The sequence below is a fragment of the Eutrema salsugineum genome, unplaced genomic scaffold, assembly GCF_000478725.1.
Source record: "Eutrema salsugineum unplaced genomic scaffold, Eutsalg1_0 scaffold_9, whole genome shotgun sequence".
Taxonomy (NCBI): domain Eukaryota; kingdom Viridiplantae; phylum Streptophyta; class Magnoliopsida; order Brassicales; family Brassicaceae; genus Eutrema; species Eutrema salsugineum.
In genome coordinates this window covers 3,977,013-3,997,742 of record NW_006256342.1, presented here as the reverse complement: position 1 = coordinate 3,997,742, position 20,730 = coordinate 3,977,013, and the positions used below count along the sequence as shown (strand labels likewise).

The 20,730-nt window shown below is 37.9% G+C and overlaps 7 protein-coding genes and 1 pseudogene across 7 annotated transcripts; 6 read left to right on the top strand and 2 right to left on the bottom strand.

Annotated features, from left to right (window-relative positions):
* The first annotated feature begins 1,627 nt into the window (after positions 1 to 1,627).
* On the top strand, positions 1,628 to 2,185 carry LOC18009144 (ethylene-responsive transcription factor ERF021). The gene has a single exon (XM_006390708.1). It carries the CDS (start codon positions 1,628 to 1,630, stop codon positions 2,183 to 2,185), a length of 558 nt encoding a protein of 185 aa, XP_006390770.1.
* Positions 2,186 to 2,764: 579 nt separating this feature from the next.
* LOC18009136 (pentatricopeptide repeat-containing protein At1g71460, chloroplastic) lies at positions 2,765 to 4,981 on the bottom strand. Its single transcript, XM_006390707.2, has one exon. It carries the CDS (start codon positions 4,973 to 4,975, stop codon positions 2,909 to 2,911), a length of 2,067 nt encoding a protein of 688 aa, XP_006390769.1. The 5' UTR covers positions 4,976 to 4,981; the 3' UTR covers positions 2,765 to 2,908.
* A 1,176-nt stretch (positions 4,982 to 6,157) lies between these two features.
* Positions 6,158 to 7,295, top strand: LOC18007992 (F-box/kelch-repeat protein At2g44700). The gene is given in 2 exon segments (XM_024150238.1): positions 6,158 to 6,822; positions 6,824 to 7,295. Coding segments are annotated over 2 exon segments (1,137 nt in total).
* A 2,828-nt stretch (positions 7,296 to 10,123) lies between these two features.
* On the top strand, positions 10,124 to 11,272 carry LOC18007991 (annotated as a pseudogene).
* Positions 11,273 to 12,015: 743 nt separating this feature from the next.
* LOC18009320 lies at positions 12,016 to 13,336 on the top strand. The gene is made up of 5 exons (XM_006390704.2): positions 12,016 to 12,477; positions 12,572 to 12,686; positions 12,762 to 12,843; positions 12,951 to 13,002; positions 13,096 to 13,336. The coding sequence occupies exons 1-5, from the start codon at positions 12,130 to 12,132 to the stop codon at positions 13,156 to 13,158; spliced, it is 660 nt and encodes a 219-aa protein (XP_006390766.1). The 5' UTR covers positions 12,016 to 12,129; the 3' UTR covers positions 13,159 to 13,336.
* Positions 13,337 to 13,357: 21 nt separating this feature from the next.
* Positions 13,358 to 15,808, bottom strand: LOC18009114 (pentatricopeptide repeat-containing protein At1g71490). Its single transcript, XM_006390703.2, has one exon. The coding sequence runs from the start codon at positions 15,552 to 15,554 to the stop codon at positions 13,380 to 13,382; it is 2,175 nt and encodes a 724-aa protein (XP_006390765.1). The 5' UTR covers positions 15,555 to 15,808; the 3' UTR covers positions 13,358 to 13,379.
* A 297-nt stretch (positions 15,809 to 16,105) lies between these two features.
* Positions 16,106 to 18,002, top strand: LOC18007993. Its single transcript, XM_006390702.2, has 3 exons — positions 16,106 to 16,591; positions 17,223 to 17,483; positions 17,587 to 18,002. Exons 1-3 carry the CDS (start codon positions 16,175 to 16,177, stop codon positions 17,773 to 17,775), a joined length of 867 nt encoding a protein of 288 aa, XP_006390764.1. The 5' UTR covers positions 16,106 to 16,174; the 3' UTR covers positions 17,776 to 18,002.
* Positions 18,003 to 19,605: 1,603 nt separating this feature from the next.
* LOC18008879 (ethylene-responsive transcription factor ERF020) lies at positions 19,606 to 20,103 on the top strand. The gene has a single exon (XM_006390700.2). It carries the CDS (start codon positions 19,606 to 19,608, stop codon positions 20,050 to 20,052), a length of 447 nt encoding a protein of 148 aa, XP_006390762.1. The 3' UTR covers positions 20,053 to 20,103.
* Positions 20,104 to 20,730: the final 627 nt, after the last annotated feature.

The window sequence follows — 20,730 nt, the reverse complement described above, 5'->3', positions numbered from 1 at the left end:
TCAACGCGTAAGACCTCTATATTTTAGTGCTTACACTAACGAAACCCAAAGTACAGAAAAACAAACAACAAAGGAGAAAGAAGGAGAATCCATCAGATGTGAATACTGAATTACACTAATACTATCCTCAGATTTTTTCTTCTTTTTTTTTTTGTTTCATTGTTACGTCAGGTAATTTACAATAAGCATCATTAATTAATTTATCAAATAAGATAATTGAAGTCGGTGGTCTAAAGAAACTTTTGTTTTCTTCTGCTTCTAACTTTCTAAACTCTGTGAGTCTTACACATGTATCAACAACATTAGCTTTTTAAAAAAATTCTGTTATTGAAATTCATCTGTTTCTGTCTCCTTTCACCTTAACTTTTTATCTGCTGTCTTTCCCGACAAATAAAACAAAAACGTTTCTCCTTTCAAACCAAGACCATTCCCTCCTACGTTCTTGTAAAGCAGATAAGTATCTGATTTTGTACCCTTTCGCTCTACTAGTCAAACACAGAAAAAAATTATATTATTTGTGTCTAAACCTTAAACTAAAAGGATTATACTATAACAAATAAATGAAGTATATATAATGTTCTTCCGGCCGGAACCACAAAGAAATCTAACATTTTTTCACAGAGAATAGGCTAATAAGTACCAAATGCTTGCAACAATCAAAATTAAATGTCTACAGATTTACAACGGCAAAATTTTGATCAGAGCTGAATCGGCGGAAACTTAATTGTTATGTGTAAATTAAAGTTTCTAAATACCTAAAAGTGATTGTTACAAAACCAAAGAAATGGGTTGTCTGATATATCGATCTTGTTAGACTTACCTACAATTCCTAAAATCTCATAGGAAGAAATAAAGTTATACACTGTAGGAAAAAATGTAGGATTTTTTTTTCTCTATTGATTATTTTAAGTGGCGGAAAGACCCTGTTTTTTATAAATAAAAATAATAAATAATTGGGTATGAATTTGAGTGTTGACATTAAATTTATCTATTGCAAAAAAAAAAATGATTTCTCTTTTGAAATCACTTGGGAAAGAAAAAAGTTTGAAAAAAATAGATCCAATGACCTTTGACATTTGTTTTTAGGATAAATCCACTTTTGCACCAACCATTAGCAACACAAAGGTATGAATATTGGAAATGGATCATATATATAAAAGGGCCCACAGGTGATGCAAGAAAACCGCGTCTTCTATAGCAAAATCCAAAATTCATCCACTCTCTGCTTCTCTCTACTATACACTCCCCATGTCTTCACTACACTTCTTTTTCATTTTTTTAACAAAGTCCAGATTCTGCCTCCTTCTGCCTCCTGCCCCTAAAGATTCTCATTATTTTAATCACACTACTACTATCTAAGTGAATCTACAGTTCCATTGAGATTGATTACACATGTTAAACTCACAAACCACCTATGAAGCTTCCTGGAACCTACAATTTGAAGCTCCGATATTATAAAACGTGTACAGGATTTTATCTGCTGTTAAGATGCTTAATCCACACTTATAAATAACTGCTAACATTTACAAACATTCCAACATCAGAATCCAAGCATACAAAATACAACAAACATCAAACACACTTACCCCAAAACCTTTATTGTGTTTCTGTTAGTGTGTGTGTGTTCATGGCTGGTTTAAGTAATTCCGGTTCGAGTGCAAGAAATGATGGTCAAGCCGGTATACCCTCTGCCTACAGAGGAGTGAGGAAGAGAAAATGGGGGAAATGGGTGTCTGAAATCCGTGAACCAGGGACCAAGAACCGGATTTGGCTAGGGAGTTTCGAGACTCCTGAAATGGCTGCAACCGCTTACGACGTGGCAGCATACCATTTCAGGGGGAGAGAGGCTCGTCTGAACTTCCCTGAGCTAGCTAGCAACCTGCCACGTCCTGCAGACTCGAGCTCAGACAGCATTCGCATGGCGGCTCATGAAGCAGTACTCTGCCTCAGAACAGAACCAGTAGAGTCAGACATGCAAGTGGACACCTCAAGCTCCTCCTCCAACGTAGGTCCAACGATGGTCAGACTCTCTCCCAGAGAAATTCAAGCGATCAACGAGTCAACTTTGGGATCTCCTACCATGTTGATGCATTCAACATATGACTCTATGGGTTTTGCCAATGATGTGGGGATGAATGTTTGGGATACATACCATTACCAAAGTGACTCTCTTTGGGACCCTTAAATCCCAAAATTCCAAAACTCATGGAGTGTTTCTACAGCTCAATCTTACAATATTTGGGTTACTAGAATGCTTATTTATTAGGGTTTAGTTTCCGGAGTCTAACACAAGGGTTGTTGATTCTGACGTTATGGCAAGGAATAAAGCTCCTCTGATGTTTTGGAGGGAAGGGCACACTTGTAATCTTCCAAAACAGCAGATGAGCTTGATGGGTCCCAAATATGGACCTCTTCACAAATTTTTTTTTTATTTTTTATTTTTTTATTACTAGTAGACACATAGCTTCTATTTTCTAAGCTGTGTTATAGAGATTGTGAGGTGTGACTGATTTTTTTTTTTTTTCCAATTGTTTGTTACTTATGTGATTCAATATGAATTGTATTCAGTAACTTGGATATGGTTAGGTATTACGTTGTATACAACTTGTATGGATTCTTGAAAATTATAAGATATATTTTTTTATTATAACTAGGCTTGTGCTTTCTCTTGACTTTTTCCCCCTTAAAGAAGCATTGACTAATCTTAAGAAAAATCTACATTTCATACTGAAAGATTTTTACAAGTTGATCAAACTTAGTTTAGTTCTTCCATTTTCTGGAACCAAAATCAATATATACCATAAAAGCAAGCTACTGGAAACAAGATAATAGAATACAGTATTAAGAAATCCTCGAGCAACTTACTTGATGCCTTTGAGAGAAGCAAAGAAGATATATGAATATTCAGTTAGGTTTGTAAGGATGAAGAGGAACTCATGACCGCAAGTCTTTGCGCCTCTTCAACACGACCAAACCGATTGAGAAGTTCAATGACCATTGAATAGTGATCTTCTGATGGCTGCAATTTGTATATCCGATGCATCAAGTTGAAGAAGCGACAAGCTTCATCAGCAAATCCAGCTTGACTGCAAATAGATAAAACTGCTGTGAAAGTGAAGGCGTTGGGAGTAAACCCTTTTGATATCATTTGCTCAAAACAGTTTATTGCATCCCTTAAGCGTCCATTGCATCCATAGGCCTCTATAATGGCGGTCCATGTCAGAGAGCCCTTGACAACAACAGCATCGAAAGAGAAATTAGCACTTCTGAGATCTCCACATCCTCCATACATCTTGATGATTCTAGCAGAAACAAAAGGGATCGACTCAAATTCCTTTTTCAGAATGTGTCCGTGTATCTCCTTCCCCAGCTTTAATGCTTTAAGCTCACTGCAAACAGTCAAAATCCTACCCATTGTAACAGAATCCGGCCTGTGCTTTGATAACAGCATTGATCTAAACACCTTGATCCCTGCTCTTAAGTCACCGTTTTCCACATAGCAGTCAATCATGGCGGTCCATGCTTTCACATTCCTATGCTCCAACTTGTCGAACAGTCTCACAGGATACTCTGGAACACCACACTTTGAGTACAACACCATCAGGGAAGTGACTAATGAAACATTTGGCAAGAAGAGATTCTTTAAAGCATAACAATGGATCTCTTTTCCTTGCTTTACAGCCCTCAACTCTGCACAAACAGGAAGAACGGTCGCAATTGTAACAACGTCTGGCCTAAAACCTTCCTGCTGCATCCAGACAATCGACCTCAAAGCTTGATCAAATCTTCCGTTGGCTGCGTATCCAGACATCAGTGCAGTCCAGGAAATGGCATTCCTCTGTTTGGAGCCATAGAACACTCGTCTCCCAGAAACCATATCACCACACTTACAGTAAAAATCAATCAAACCAGAGTGAACAAACGGCTGTTCCAAGTAATTCTTCGACTTCAAAACATGGGCATGGACCTCCTTCCCCAGTTTCAGTGCCTTAACATCCCCAAGTACGGGAAGAATTGTTGTGAGTATAACTGAGTTTGGATATATTCCTTCTTGACTTATCATTGTCCTAAACAAACCCAGTGCTTCCCACTGCCTTTTGTTGTGAGCCAATCCAGCAATCATTGCTCCCCACACGACTATATCTCTCTCTTCAATCTCATCAAAGACTCGACGTGCAAGCCCTATTTTGCCACATTTGAAATACATGTCAACAAGAGAGGTCTTGAGAAATACACTGCTAAGCAAACCGTTCTTGATCGCAAGCGCATGCGTCTTCAATCCTTGTCTCAAAGCAGATGCCCCAGCAAAGCTCTTGAAGACATTAGAGAAACTATACACATTCAAATCAATCCCTTGCTCTCTCATTTCCGCAAACGTAGAAAGAACGTCTTGATACCGCCTCTTCCCTGATATCACAGTCCCTCTAAGCAACGCATTCCAAGAGTAAACGTTTGAGCTAGTACTTTCGTCGAACACCTTCTGTGCGTCTTTGATCGAACCACACGCAGTGTACATATGAACGAGTTTGGTCCCAAGGAACTCGTTGTTCTCTAAGCCATTGATGCGGATATGAACGTGGACTTGCTTACCGAGAGATAAGGATTTCCGGCGAACACAGGCGGCTAAAAGAGCGGAGAAAGTCGTCGCATTTACTGGAATTCCCCTTTGCTCGAGATAGTCCAGAATCGTGAGAGCATCTTCGAGTTTGTTCTGCCTCGCGAAATTCTGAATGTCTCTGTGGATGATGTAGGGATTTTTGGAGTGGAGCGGAAGAGAAGAAGGGAAAGCATCTCTCTCCCTAAAAGGTTTGGGATTTTTGGCGGGAGAAATGGAAGGCCGTCTACTTCTGCTGGGTCTAGCCGGAGATTTCGCCGGCGCCCTGTCTTTAAGGGAACGGTGAGGACGGTGGTTGAGACTCGACGTCACTGGAAGGGACGGTAGGTCTCGGATTCCGAGAGACGACACTACTTCCATGGTGACACTGACACTCACTCACTTCTTGGCTAAGCATGGTCGTTAGTATTTATAGCATTCACTAATTAATTAATATCTGGAAACAATAATTACTAAAAACTCAAACGTAACTAATTTTTTCCCTGCGTACGCATCAAATTCAAAATTATTATAAATGTTGACCCAAACACAAAAAAAAATGTTATGAGAAAAATGAAGAGTTTATTTTTTAATTATTTTTTTCATTCTATAATTCAAATTTTAAAACATTTCAATAATATGTATTTTGTTTTTATGTTTGTTCAAGGTACTGAAGATTTAGAGAAGGAATATTAAATGCGCTAATCTAATTTATTCAAGTTTTTTTAATTTATTGCTAATGCTACTTTATTTTATTTTAATGTTGTTTTGGATTTAAATTATGATTTTTTTTCCAAATAATATAATTATTGATGAATTTTATTTTGATTAAGTTTGTAAGATATTATCAAACCTAGTTGAACCTAATAACTATATTAAGCCATGATCTAAACAAAATTCTGGTTCGATCACTAGTCCGGTTTTAAGCATTGAAGAAAACTCAATAACTTTTATAATTTAGGCCGTACATAAAAAAAATTTGGTTGCAGAAATTGTTTTTTGTTTTAGTAACACCTTAATTATATCTATAGAAAAATAATACCCTTTTTGTAGTGAATAAATTATAGCTATTTTCCTAATTAACTCTTACATATAGTCATTACTGACGATGTTCAAAGAAAAAAAAAAAAAGAAGCTAGTCACTAATCTTTTTAACTTTGACCGGATTCATTTAAAATTCTCAAATGTTCTTTTATTCGTACACCGTTGGTTTATTGAGAAACGACAGAGGATTATTGTGCAAGAAATGTTGAGGGGATTATTCATAAAATTCTATAGCTGAAAAAATTACTAAAAATTCGATGTAACATTTTCCCATGTGTACGAATCAAATTCAAATTTGTTATAAGAAAACTCCACGAGTATCTATGGTTTAAGCCGCCTTATACATTGTTTTTAGCTGTAAGAGATGAAAATAGTGTGAATTCTGAATATTAATGAGTTCTTAATGAGTTTTTTTGCCATTAGTAGTAATATAGGCTTAAACCCTCTTAAATAAGCCATCAAGATTTCTTCTGCAGACAAATCGGAAAAATCTTCTTCTAATTTTCTCCTCCTAATCTAATGGCGAATACAAACGCCGCCTCAAACGCCGACGAGCCACGGCGAGAAATCATCCCACCGCCGATACCGTCGCCGTCATGGTTTTCCCCACTGCCGATCGAAATCGTCTTGAAAATCTTAGCCTACGTCCCGAAACGCTATTACCCAACGCTCTCTTGCGTCTGCAAGAACTTCCGTTACCTCGTTCGTTCGCCGGAGATTCACAGGATTCGTTCTCTCCTCCGCAAAGATTCGCTCTACATCTGCTTCTACGACGAAACCAGTCGCCCAAAGATCCGAAAGTGGTTTACTTCACATACCCGAAAGTGGTTTACTTTCCACATGGGTGAGAATAATCCGACTGAGAATCACTTCCTCGTCTCCGTCGATCTTGGGTTTCCTTATCATGACGAGTTTAGCCCTTCCACCATCGCAATTGGTCCGGAGATTTTCTTTATCTGCGGATCATACATTCCCTTATCAACCTTGTGGATCTTTGATTCCCGATCTGGTGTATTACGCCAAGGACCCAGTATGATAGTAAATCGAAGGTTCAAAGACGTGGGTTTAGTGGGTAGTAAGATATATGTGGTCGGAGGCTATGGAGACGATGATGTTATTGAAGCGGAATCATTTGACCTAAAGACACAAACTTGGGAACCAGCGCCGATTCCTGAGGAAAGTGTGGTGGGGTTCGTCTGCTACTGTTTCATTAGAGAGGAAGCTTTGTGCGTTAACGATTACTAACGACATCGTTCATTGCTACGATTCTAGAGATGGTTCTTGTGAGAGTTTTGAGGTGCCTAACGATGAATGGTGGAGAACGGGTGTGTGTGTGATTGAAAATGTTCTCTACGTTTACTACGCTAGATTTGGGTTGATGTGGTATGACTCTAAGCTGATGCTATGGAGAGTGGTTTTTGGTTTGAGGAATCTCAACAAGGTTCGATCCGTTGGAATGGCTGAATGCTATGGAAAGATGGCGTTTTTGTGGGAAGAATCGAGGGATGTTAGTAGTGAAACCAAGGAGATTTGGTGTAGACTGATTGCTTTGAATAGGAGTGAAGCAGGGATCCGTGGGACTGCAGGAGCGTCTAAACTTCTGGGGAATGTTCCTCGCGGCTACAGACTGGAGCATTGTCTATCTCTTTCAGATTAGAGAGGATAAATGTATATATTGAAGCTAATGATTTAGAAGACAATTCCATTTATGAGAAAAAAATGTTTGCAAGTATTTGTTTAGCTCGTTTTGTATGATGACAGATTTATAGATTCTCTTATTCAGTGGTTTCGAAACACTTGAATTGGTTAACTGGATTGCTCTAATGATCAACAAATGCCAGAGATTAATTTCCTTCGATGGTTTGATACAGAGTGATTGTCCTCGGTATTTCCACGTTAACTTGTCTTTCACGTTTCTTTGGAAAATGCTAGTTTATACTCTGCAACTGCAATGGTTTGAATTTCTATATGCATAACCGCACAAAACCAGAAAATACCCCATCATAAACTCTTAATGGTTGACAACCAATATTATTTATGAAGAAATTATACACATAAGATATACACATAAATTATGTATTATTATTCTCGTTTTCAACTATTGTGTTTAGACTAACCTCTGTACTAAACCAAAAATACACAAGCTTTTTTATTGATCCGGCAAAACAAAAGACAAATTTATGTTAATTCGACTAATTAAGCCACGCGATTAGTCAATAGCATATGAATGCAAACGGGGGCGGAGGCACATGTATTTTGGTGGGGGCAGTTGCCCCCAGTGGATTTTGATTGCTTTATATAAATTTCAAAAGACTGAATTTACTGCCCCCAATTAAAAATAAGAGTTATACTCCCAAAGTCAAATCATCATTTTATTTTTATTTTTTCGTTATCAGTCAAAAATTAAATTTTCTCAAACAATTTTGATGAACTTAATACGTAAATTATGTCTAATATTCTGCATCTGGTAAACATAAATTATATTAAATAAAAAAATTCAACATTAGAAAGTCTTTCTTCATAGATGACCCTCAAAATATATAAATAAAATAATATAATTTTACGTTTTAAAAAAATTTTAAACTAATTAAATCTTAAAGAATTCTATTGGGTTCAACTTTATTTTATCACAACATTAGAATAATTCTTTGTGTTCAGTAAACACATCATATAACTCCAAAATATTATAATGTTATTTTAAAAATATTTTTTAGAAACTTTTATCTTTAATGTTTTTGTTCATTTGTTAAATATTATTCCGCAAATATCAAAAACAAATTATATATATACGCCTTCAGTCAAAAAAATTTCTGAATCCACCACTGTTTTGCAAACTGATCAATAAAAACATATCGCTCATTTGGTTAAGCATACCTTATTTAAAGGTGAGGTCAAGAAATCTTATCCGAGGTTTACAGTATTTTGATTTAAAATTTGTTCCAAAGTGATGGCATTTGACAGGATATTAACATTTTTTTCATAAATAGAGTTAAAGTTAACTAATCTATACTATTAAAAAAGAATTATTTTTTGTGTTCAAACAAGATTTTTTTTATTTAAAAATATTCAGTTTTTGGATAACTGTTATTTTTGTTGACAAACAATTTAATTTAGTGCAATATTAATAAAATAATATATTTAATTTATATTTTAACATAAAACTGAAAATTTTAATTTTAATTTAGATTTGTTATAGAGTTTCTTAAATATAAGTTATATTATTTATCAAAAATCATAAAATAAGTTATTATTATATCTTTACAAAATAATAAATTAGATATTAGTTTAAATATTTAAATTTAAGTAATATTTTTGATGATAACAATGAAAATAATATATTATTATATATTTTATTAAATAAGTTTAAATTTTTAAATATTTTAAATTAATAAATTTTTAAAATATATAAATAATATGAATGGCCGGATTAGAATTTTGAATCTCTTCGTTGATGATGTTTTTGGAGAGGTTGAGAAAAGAAAAAAGGAAAGCATCTCTCTCCCTAAAAAGTTTGGGATTTTTGGCGGGAGAAATGGAAGGCCGTCTACTTCTGCTGGGTCTAGCCGGAGATTTCACCGGCGCTTGGTCTTTAAAGGAACGATGAGACGGTGGTTGAGGCTCGACGTCACTGGAAGGGACGGTAGATCTCGGATTCTGAGAGACGACACTACTTCCATGGTGACACTGACGCTGTGACGCACACTCACTTCTTGATTAAGCAGGGTCGTTAGTATTTATAGCATTCACTATTTAAATTAGTATCTGGAAACAAAAATTACTAAAAACTCAAACGTAACTAATTTTTTCCCTGCGTACGTATCAAATTCAAAATTGCTATAAATGTTGACCCAAACCAAAAAAAAAATGTTATAAGAAAATTCAATAATTCTTACGCCTATAATTTTTAGTATAGTATAGGCGGCCGTTCATAAAAATTTTGGTTGCAGAAATTGTTTTTTGTTTAAGTAACACCTTAATTATATCTATAGAAAAATAACACCCATTTTGTTCTTTTGCAAAAATACTAATGAATAAATTATAGCTATTTACCTAAATAACTCTTACATATCTAGCATTACTATTTCTGACTAATCTCTTTAACTTTGACCGGATTCATTTATTTAAAATCCTCAAATGCTCATTTATTTGGACATCGTTAATTTATGGAAAAACGACAGAGGATTATTAATTATGCAAGAAATGTTGAGGTTAGCGTAAAAAATTACTAAAAATTCGATGTAACTTTTTCGCATGTGTACGAATCAAATTCAAATTTGTTCTAAGAAAACTCCACGAATATCTATCGGTTAAGCCGCCTTAGATTGTTTTTACTTTTAGCTGTAAGAGATGAAATTAGTGAATTCTGAATATTAACGAGTTCTTAATATTAAGAACATTTTTTTGATAATATAGACTTAAACCCTTCTTAAATAAGCCATCAAGATTTCTTCTGCAGACAAATCGGATAAATCTTCTTCTAATCTAATGGCGAATACAAACGCCGCCTCTAACGCCGACGAGCCACAGCGAGAAATCATCCCACCGATACCGTCGCCGTCATGGTTCTCCTCACTGCCGATCGATATCGTCTGGAAAATCTTAGCCCACGTCCCGAAACGCCATTACCCAACGCTCTCTTGCGTCTGCAAGAACTTCCGTTACCTTGTTCGTTCGCCGGAGATTCACAGGATTCGTTCTCTCCTCCGCAAAGACTCGCTCTTCATCTGCTTCTACGACGAAACCAGTCGCCCAAAGATCCGAAAGTGGTTTACTTCACATACCCGAAAGTGGTTTACTTTCCACATGGGTGAGAATAATCCGACCGAGAATCACTTCCTCGTCTCCGTCGATCTCGGGTTTCCTTATCATGACGAATGCAGCCCCTCCGCCATCGCAATTGGTCCGGAGATCTTCTTTATCTGCGGATCATTCATTCCTTCATCAAGCTTGTGGATCTTTGATTCCCGATCTTGTAAAATACGCCAAGGACCCAGTATGAAAATCGATCGAACGTACAATAGCGAGGGCTTAGTGGGTAGTAAGATATATGTGGTCGGAGGCTATGAAGATGATGATATTGAAGCGGAATCGTTTGACCTAAAGACACAAACTTGGGGACTAGCGCCGTATCCTAAGGAAAAAGTGTGGTGGGGTTCGTCTGCTACTGTTTCATTAGACAGAAAGGTTTTGTGCTTTAACGAAAACTAACAACAACAACAACAACGCTGATTGCTACGATCCTAGAGATGGTTTCTTGTGAGAGTTTTGAGCTGCCTAGAGATGAAATGGTGGAGAACGGGTGTGTGTGTGATTGGCAATGTGCCTCTACGTTTACTACGGTAGATTTGGGTTGATGTGGTAATGACTCTAAGCTGATGCTATGGAGAGTGGTTTTATGGTTTGAGGAAGCTCAAGAAGGTTCGATCCGTTGGAATGGCTGAATGCTATGGAAAGATGGCCTTTTTGTGGGAAGAATCAAAAGATGTTAGGAGTGAAACCAAGGAGATTTGGTGTAGAGTGATTGCTTTGGTTAGGAGTGAATCAGGGATCCATGGGGTTGCAGAAGCGCCTAAACTTCTGGGGAATGTTCCTAGCGTCTATAGACAGGAGCATTTTCTATCTCTTTCAGATTGAAGAGGATAAAAGTATTGAAGCTAATGATGATTCTTGAACTTTTGATTCGTCTACTGTATGTTGAGCTAATGATTTTGATGTTTGGTACTTTGTGAGTCATCATTATGAACATGAATATGATCTTGTGTTTCATTGCTCACATATGTTCAGTCAACGCAAGAAATAGAAGATAATTCCATTTATGAGACAAATATGTTTGCAAGTATTTGTTTAGCTCGTTTTGTATGATGACAGATTTATAGATTCTCTTAGTCAGTGGTTTGAAAACACTTGAATTGGACTATGTTCTTTTCCTTTTTAATTGGATTGCTCTTATTAAATCAACAAATGCAAGAGATTAATTTCCATCGACGTGAAACTAGTTACAATAAACTTTTTGATATGTTCTGAGCTAACTTGTCTTTTATGTTTCTTTGAAAATTCTAGTTTCCACTCTGCAACGGCAACGGCTTGAATTTCTATATGCACAACTGCATAAAACCTGAAAATATTCCATCAAAAACTAATTTATTTTGTTGGGTTAATATAAACTGATGTTTTCTTTTCCATAGTAAAGAATTCACAGGGTGAAATATGAAAAGAAGATAATATTCAGTGACTTGGATGAAAAGTGAAAGTATTAAAAATATCTCGGCGACTGATGCCCGAATAAGAGAATTGCATCTTAGTCCCTCTAGTTTTAGTTTGATACTAATTTAAGACGTATAATTCAGTTTCATAAATTTTAGTTTTAAGCTTGATGCTTCTTAATTTAAGGCGTATATGTAAGTTTCATAATTTGGTTTTAGAACAAAAAAATAAACAAACCGAAATCAAATCCAAATGAGCCACAAAAACGAAGACAAGAAGAAACGACGATGAGCTTCACTGCTTCTCTCATCTCTTCTTTGGCGTCTCCGTCTCTCGTCTCGCTCCACGATCTTCCTCCTTCCTCTTTCCTCGGAAACAAAGTCATCAAGCTAACAATCGTCACTCGTTCACGGCGGAAATTGTCCGCATCCTGTGCTCCGGCAACAAAAGCAGCTGCGTCGTCGGAGACAGCCAAGAACGTTGTCCCCGATATGGCTCCGACATCGGCGTCTGAGGTCGTCTCCAGCTTCTACGCCGCCATCAACGGCAATGATTTATCCTCCGTCACCGACCTCATCGCTCAGGACTGCGTTTACGAGGATCTCGTCTTCTCATCCCCCTTCGTTGGCCGAACGGTGTGAACCGATTCCCATGGACTAATCTCTCTTCGTTTCTCCATTTTTTGCTTCTCAAAGCTTTCTTTCTCCAATCTCCATAAACCAATGACAGGCAATTCTAGATTTCTTCGGAAAGTTCATCGAATCAACAAGTAGGGATCTGCAATTCGTGATAGATGACATTTCAACAGAGGACTCGTCAGCTGTTGGAGTTTCATGGCATTTAGGTTAGTCTTCAAAAATTCAAATCCTGCTCTCTGTGATTTAAAACGTCTATGTTCTTAAACTAGAGTTCTTGTCAGAATGGAAGGGCAAGAATTTCCCGTTTAGCAAAGGCTGCAGCTTTTACCGGCTACAAGTAATCGATGGCAAGAGACAGATCGTGTAAGCACACTCTTCTCTACATAAATTTGCTGCTACTACAATGGACTGAAAGTAATGCCAGTTTGTCTTCCCGGGCGTGAAACATTTCTTCTCGGTTTTGTCTGCAGATATGGAAGGGACTGCGTTGAGCCTGCAATCAAACCTGGAGAAACAGTTCTGGTAATATGAGCTACTACTTAATTTCGATTGTGTGGATGAATTTGAAAGTGCAAGGTAAAATGCAGATTTAACATCTTTTGCATTTGCGTGCAGGCTGCTATAAAGGGAGTTACCTGGTTGCTGCAAAAATTTCCTCAACTGGCCGATAGATTCTGATGGAATTATAAAGCTCCTGCTTGATGAAGTGGATCAGCTTGAAGAGAAACTACAGTACCATACTGTTCTACTCTAACTAGAAACCGTTATGTGTATATAAATTGTTTTCGGTCTGATGATATGCAGGCGTATATAGAATATGTGCTATTAACTAAATAAAGCTCCAGTTGATCATCTTCAGATCAGATAAAAACGATGATATGATTCCACGAGGGTCAACTTCATCCTCTTTCTTGAAGAAGTTCTTCATCTGAACTTTGATCCTCATAGATGGCATAATCAGTAGCGTCTTTCATCAGCTGATTCAATCCATCTAACAGAGGATAGGTATCACATGCTTGAGGGCTTGACGTGTTCCCCACAGAGAACAGTGAAAACCCAGAACCTATGTCAATCCAAGCACTACCAGGAGCCTTCTTCACACCCAAGTCCCTCATGGAAGTCCTCACTTCAGCAAGTTTTCTCCAAGAACCAGCAGCTGCATACATATTTGCAATCAACACATAGTGACCCGGGTTCTCTGGCTTCATCTCCAGGAGTTTTTCTGCTGCCCACTTACCAATCTCTGTGTTCCCGTGGATGTGGCAAGCGTTCAGTAGAGTAGCCCACATGGCACTGGACGGCTCATATGGCATTCTTTGAATTACACCTTTGGCTTCCTCCAGGAGACCTGCTCTGCCATAGAGATCAACCATACAAGAAAAATGTTGAAGACAAGGCCGTATACCATACTCACACTGCATCTTCATAAACAGCCTTTGGCCTTCATGGACTAACTTGGAATGACTGCAGGCCGATAGAACTGCAACCATGGTTATATGGTCAGGTTTAATACCAAATCTGATCATCTCCTTGAACAGGGCCAAGGCAACTCGCCCTTCACCCTGATTTCCGAATCCATTTATCAAGGAAGTGTATGTTACTTCGTCTCTTTCGCTCATCAAAATAGATACTCGCTTTGCAGCTACAATCTTTCCCGATTTTGCGTAAATATCGACGAGGGAGTTCCACAGCATTGTATAGTCCTTGAAGCACTTGCGCCTCAGGATATAGCAATGGAACTCTTTCCCATGTTGCAGATTTGCAACCCGAGCACAAAGAGGGAGAATGCTTGCAAACGTAATGGAATTTGGCTGAAAGCCAGCAAGCAACATCTCCCTGAGAAGGAAAGAGGCTTCTTCTGATCGGTTCACTTGCGCATAACCGGAAATGATAGAGTTCCAAGTACTCAAACTATTTACCTCCATCTGTTGAAACACTATAAAGGCATGCCTAAGGTCATCGCATTTCGAGTACATTGTGATCAACGTGTTTTGAACTTTGTCAATCCCATCGTAAAAACTTCGAATTGCAAAACCATGGATCTCTTTTCCCAACCGTCTAGCTCTTAAGAGCGAGCAGGCCTTCAAACCAATAATCACAGCCACGGGATCTAAGCTCGTGGGAAAATTTCTCATCCTAGAGACTAAACCCAAAGCTCCTGCATAGTTTCCTGTATGCAAACAACCTCCAGAAATAATATTCCAAGTTATGACACTGACTTCTACACCTGAAAACCCCATTTGATCAAAAAGCTCGAATGCTTCACTCCACATGCCTTCCGAGGCATAGCAGCTTATCACTGCATTCCATGAGACAGCATCCCTTTCAGGCATTCTATCGAACAACCTCCGAGCGATACCCACATTTCCAAACCTTTTATACATAGAGATCAATGCATTGCAGACATACAAGCTGCACTTGTGAGAGCTAATCTCAATGGATCCATGAATCACCTTTCCAGAGGCAAGGTCAAGAGTTTCACCACAGGCCTTGAGAACAGACGGATAAGTGAAGGCATCGGGTCGAATTCCTTTACTTACCATTCGCTTGTAAGCATCAACGGCCTCCTCAAAAAGCTCGTTCTTGGCATACGAACCGATGAGCACATTCCAAGGTAAGGTATGCAAAATGTCGGAGTTCTCATTGATTAACCGAGCTTCGTTGTGGAGATTAAAGGCAGAGTAAAAAGTAACCAGCTTTGGCACAAAAGCAAAGTGATATTCCACACCCGACGAAATACAGTGAGCGTGAATTTGCAGCCCTGGCGAAAATGCACGAACATGGACGCATGCGGATAAAAGGGAAGCCACGGAATGCAAAACAAGGTCACCTGAAACAGAGGAAGAGGATTGAAGACGTAGAAGAGAAAGCGTTCTAAAAGCGTCATGCAAATGACCGTGGCTGGCGAAATGTCCGAGAGATTTGAAAAGACTCTCAATCACCATTGATTCATTGTGGCTTTCGGAAGTTCGTGGGACAGGACTTGGTGGCTGTTTCCATAATTTGGGAATAAACTTGACAATGTCGGATACGGTGATACCTCCAGGAATAGGACGAGAAGGAGGATAAGGCATCTACTTTGTGAAAACAACATCATAGATGGCATATGATCACAGTTGATCCGAGCACTAGAACAAGCAGATTCAAAGAATTATATACTTCTCCTGAAATCAAAGCGGGGGATCAAATAGGCTACAAGTTGAGAATATATCAGTGAGGCATAGCATCGAACACTTGGTGCGCTTAACATACCATGTACGCACTTCAAACCTGAGAGTATATCCAACGCAGAATTGAAGATAATGACTGATAATTCTCTGCACTTAGAGAAGAAAGAGAGATTTTTGAACGCAAGAAGCAAAGTGGAAGAAGGCGAGCGGCAATCGCCGAAACTAACGACCCGAGACTCCGAAGAAGAAGACTCCATGGCAAATTTGCTTGTCGGCCACTCATCAGAGCAAATTGGGTCAAAAAAAGTTACGCCAAGGCCCATGTTGACCCACAATGCTATAAGGCCCATTGAAGTTAATATCCAAAATATCTGACGAGCGAGGCGTGTTGGCAAAGTAGAGGCCCATATAAAAAAGTGTGGCTACAATTATCCTTCTTCTTCCCTCGTTATCCACTTGTCTCTCTCCTTTGTGTGGACAAATGCATTTCCTCTTCTCTCTTCCGCTCTCTCTCACTCTCGTCCATGGCGACCACCGCATCTACGTCTCTCCCACGTAATTACTCCTTCACTCCTCCTCGTCCTCCTCCCTCTTTCACCCGCGGTCCGTCGCTGGCTAGATCTCTGCCGCGCTATCTCCGCCGCGACCGCCGGCTGGCTCTCACTTACCACCGGTTGGACCAGAGTTCGAAGCAGAGGAGTGGTGGACACGTCAGATGCGAGGCGACGGAGGTATCTTCTTCGTCTATTACCTCGCCTGGAAGGAACTGGGTGCCGGTTGTGCCGTTATCGGCGCTTCCGAAAGGTGAACGGAGAGTGATTATTCAAGACGATGAGACGATATTGCTGCTTTGGTACAAGAACGATGTGTTTGCAATTGAGAATCGTTCTCCTGCGGAAGGAGCTTACAGTGAGGGACTTCTCAACGCTAAGCTAACTCAGGTTTCTCCGTTTTTTACTAATTTTTTCCGCCATTTGAGGTTTCTTCGTTGTTGGATTTTTTACGGGTTTTGTGAGTATATGAGGTGTTTGTGAAAATGCTTGACTGATTAAAGTGACATATTTAGAAAACGAACTTTATAAATTATAAGATATCTTCACCTTCTTAATCAACACATGGATTGAGTTACTTCCAAAATCAGTAGATTTTGATTTCTGTCTGCCTTTGCTTCAGTGTTATTTGATTCTACAGAAATGTAAATGTCAGATTTTTACAAAGAGGTAGTTCTGATTAAGAACACTATGCTTTACCCTCATTGTGAATTGTGACTATGTAAATGCTTTAAGAGATTGTTTGGATATTAACTTCTTTGCTTAGTTGAATTGATTTCTGACTTAATCAGCTAATCAGCTGCGATAATCGTATGTGCCAAGGTTCGCTTTATAAACAAATTGGTTGTATTTCACATGCTATGAATGTCATGCTCACCGTATCTTTTTGTTAGGGTTTTCAACAACTACTACTATAATGCATCAAGGTCTTTGTTTAATACTACTTTTCACTCACCAATTTCCTTGGCTTCTCTAACAATGAGTTATCCATTTTTTTTTTTTTTTGTGGCATTTACAACAGGATGGTTGCATCGTGTGCCCATCGACAGATAGTACATTTGATCTTAGAACTGGAGAAATCCGGGAATGGTACCCAAAAAACCCGGTTCTCAGAGTCTTGACACCTGCACTGAGAAAACTATTTGTATACCCTGTCAAATTTGATGAAGAAAACATCTACATCAGCATAAGAGACAGCGGGAAAGCTGAAGCAGCTGCGGAGATCGTCTTCAGTGGAAAAGCTCAGCCTGGACTCACAGCAACAAATGTCAATGTCGACGAGGTAAAAAAGAATAGGACTCAAATATAAAATGTATTTCATCTGAGCAAAAGAAAGCCAATAAATACCAAAAGGGTTGATGAAGATTTAAATTTGTGTGAATCAGGTGAGAATGGTGGTGGACGAGGGTTCTCAAGGATTTGGTTTCTCAAGGAAGAACGAAGTGATAAACGGGAAAGCGGCAGTGATAGGGTTCTTGCTGCTGTTAGATTTTGAGCTATTGACAGGTAAAGGTCTGTTGAAGGGGACAGGTTTCTTGGACTTCCTTTACTCTGCTTCAGATGCTTTCAAGTAGAGCTATATCTTTCGTCTGGTTTTGCTTACTTCCTTGTGGAAGCATTACCCAACAAATGGAGAAACAAACATACAGTACTTTAGTGACAACTCACACCATGTCTTAGTATATGAATCACATATATAGAGATGTTCTGCTTTGTCCTTGTTTGCGTTTTATACCCTCTTTGTATGAAATATTCTTTGTTCTCCGTGAGTGATAATTATGATCTTCAAGCTTTTCAGTAACTCTTGTGCATCCTTTCTTCCTTTGATTTTTTTTTTTTTTTTCTCTGTTTTGAGTTTGATTGGTAAGGTATACCATTTTGGAAAGAATTAGTTGTACCACCTTTTCTCTTCTCTTTGAAATTTGTTTACCGCTTTACATCACCAATCGATCTTAACATACAATATGGTATTTTTTTCTAAAAATTATACGTTAGCCATAAAAAAATTTAAATAATATTCAAAACATTTCAAAATGATCGTGTCATGGTTACCATAATTTCGGAATATATTTGTGTGAATTATGATCAACTATGGCGTGTCGCGAACCCGAAAATTAAAGAAGAAAGGGAGGTCTTAATTTGTAGATAGTGAAGGAGAGAGTAGATTGCATTCAAATTGGGTGGCTCCAAAGTGAGTGAGATTCCGTGTGATGAATCTTTCTCAGGTTGGAGTTTAGTTTGTGTACCAGTAAATAAGATATCACAATCCCATACTGTAGTATCTTTTTTATTTATTTTCTGTGTGCTAAACGAGACCAGCCAAAAAAAACTTTCTGTCTTTTAGTCAAACTCGGAAGGAATTTGAAAGATGGAAAAATTTGACCCCATATAAGACTACATGGCGAATCTAGAACATATAAAATAACAAAGCCAAAATCATAAATTTATGAAACTAGGGAGCAAACTAAACATACTAATGGGTGCATTGATAAAAAAAATTAACTGAATTTTGGTCAAAAATTAAGCAGTTTTCTTTATAAAACAAAATTTCTTAAAAAAACAATGGGTATAACTTGCAAGTGCACCCTTGTAATGTAGATTTGCCCCTGTAAGACTATATGAAGACGTCAGGCGTGATGAAATCTACACAAACTCAAAAAAGAAAAGAAAGAGAAGCAAGTCTCATGTGTTTCACCACGTGATGTTGTGATGAAACTGAATAACTGATAGTTTAAGAGAAAAAAAATATATATATCAATACTTTGCATCCAGTCGTATATTATATATGTGATTAATCGTAGTATGACAGTCATTGCGGTTTTATTTACGACGAATATATTCGTTTTTTTAATACGATCGTGTAAATTATTTAAATTAAGATCATGATTCTGATTAGCAGAAAATTTATAGGTTTTATGATGCAAATTGATAATTCATCTACACATCGGTCTACAAAGCAATTGAAGAACATTTTTGCACCAATCGAAAATGTATCCGTAAATCTGTCTATTTTGTACACCGCTAATTTTGTTGTCACCTTTGGACCCTAAATGGCTAAATCTCACAGTTTTGGATACGCAACTAGATTCAATCAATTAATCAAGCATTACATCGAATAATCCATCTTAATCGACCACTAGTCTCATGTTGGAAAATTCATTAGTTTATCTAAACAGGTATAAAGTTGATGCAAACTTTAACAAGTTGAAGCGCTAATCGGATCATCCTAGAAAATTAAAACATCAACTGTCAATATCACATATTCCCCTGGTCATACCTTTGACTAATATTCTTTTTATTTATTATTATTTTATAATTGTTATACACTTATTCTATCGGATACGACTTTTTCTCCTCTTAACGTATTTATATTCAACACTTTCTCTCAAGATCATCAACTCAAAATGGATTCGAGAGACGCCGGAGAAACTCATCATCAGGTCAAGTACAAAGGTATCCGTCGCCGGAAATGGGGAAAATGGGTATCGGAGATTAGGGTTCCGGGAACTCGTGAACGACTCTGGTTAGGATCTTTCTCCACCGCCGAAGGCGCCGCCGTAGCACACGACGTTGCCTTTTACTGCTTGCACCGACCATTGTCCCTCGAGGACGAAGCTTTTAACTTCCCTCACTTGCTCTCACCTTCTCTCGCCTCCAACACATCTCCTAAGTCCATCCAAAAAGCTGCCTCCGACGCCGGCATGGCCGTCGACGCCGGATTCGCCGTAAACAACGACGGAAGAAGTGGTGGCGGCGAAGATAGATCGTCCACGACGTACAGGGAGGAAGACAGAGAACGGGAAACGATGAGCATCTCCGTGTACGATTATCTAGATGACGATCGCGTTTGATCTACGTACGTTTTGTTTTGTTATACGAACACCTTATTTTAGCAATTAATATAGGATGTGAATAGAAATTTTTAAAAACTTCTGATTTTTTCTCGCCACGTAAGCTTTCATTTCTTTGCCTGCTATTTCATCGAGAAAAAAATAATAAAAATTTATAAATGAACACGGTTGATTAACCTGGTTATAATTTTTTTGTTTGTTTGGTTTATATCCGAGTTTGATTTAGGTTTCTATGTTGGGTAGGAATGATGTACATTTTGTAGAGGTATAATGAGGTATTATCTATTTTATTTGTATACTCATCAAAATCTATACGTATCAAAGAGCTTGACGATTTAATAAGTAAATATATTTGCATTTATTATTTGTAAGCTAATCTAAGATAGTATATGATCATATTTCAAATATCTGAATTGTTTTGACCAGAATAGCTTCAAATATTTGAAAAGTTTAATACCCAAAATTCTCAAATGTCTATAAATGGCCAATGGAAATGAATCGTGATGTCATTATTATTACTCGAAAGGCTGAAGATCCTAAGGTACTCGGATACACATTGGAAGTTTTGAAATAATCACGACAAAATTATGATTTTTTCTTTGTCTTTCTTGGTATATCCGGATAAGGCAGGCAGTGAGATACTTCATCGGACTTGCTCATGTTATGTTGACACCAGAG

What these genes read in the sequence shown, in the direction of transcription:
- LOC18009320 (XM_006390704.2), top strand. Translation starts at nt 12,130, where the DNA reads ATGAGCTTCACTGCTTCTCTCATCTCTTCTTTGGCGTCTCCGTCTCTC. An exon ending in CCCCCTTCGTTGGCCGAACG is followed by an intron (nt 12,478 to 12,571) that starts GTGTGAACCGAT and finishes AACCAATGACAG; the next exon opens with GCAATTCTAGATTTCTTCGG. An exon ending in AACCTGGAGAAACAGTTCTG is followed by an intron (nt 13,003 to 13,095) that starts GTAATATGAGCT and finishes ATTTGCGTGCAG; the next exon opens with GCTGCTATAAAGGGAGTTAC.
- LOC18009144 (XM_006390708.1), top strand. Translation starts at nt 1,628, where the DNA reads ATGGCTGGTTTAAGTAATTCCGGTTCGAGTGCAAGAAATGATGGTCAA.
- LOC18009136 (XM_006390707.2), bottom strand. Translation starts at nt 4,975, where the DNA reads ATGGAAGTAGTGTCGTCTCTCGGAATCCGAGACCTACCGTCCCTTCCA.
- LOC18009114 (XM_006390703.2), bottom strand. Translation starts at nt 15,554, where the DNA reads ATGCCTTATCCTCCTTCTCGTCCTATTCCTGGAGGTATCACCGTATCC.
- LOC18007993 (XM_006390702.2), top strand. Translation starts at nt 16,175, where the DNA reads ATGGCGACCACCGCATCTACGTCTCTCCCACGTAATTACTCCTTCACT. An exon ending in TCAACGCTAAGCTAACTCAG is followed by an intron (nt 16,592 to 17,222) that starts GTTTCTCCGTTT and finishes CATTTACAACAG; the next exon opens with GATGGTTGCATCGTGTGCCC. An exon ending in CAAATGTCAATGTCGACGAG is followed by an intron (nt 17,484 to 17,586) that starts GTAAAAAAGAAT and finishes TGTGTGAATCAG; the next exon opens with GTGAGAATGGTGGTGGACGA.
- LOC18008879 (XM_006390700.2), top strand. Translation starts at nt 19,606, where the DNA reads ATGGATTCGAGAGACGCCGGAGAAACTCATCATCAGGTCAAGTACAAA.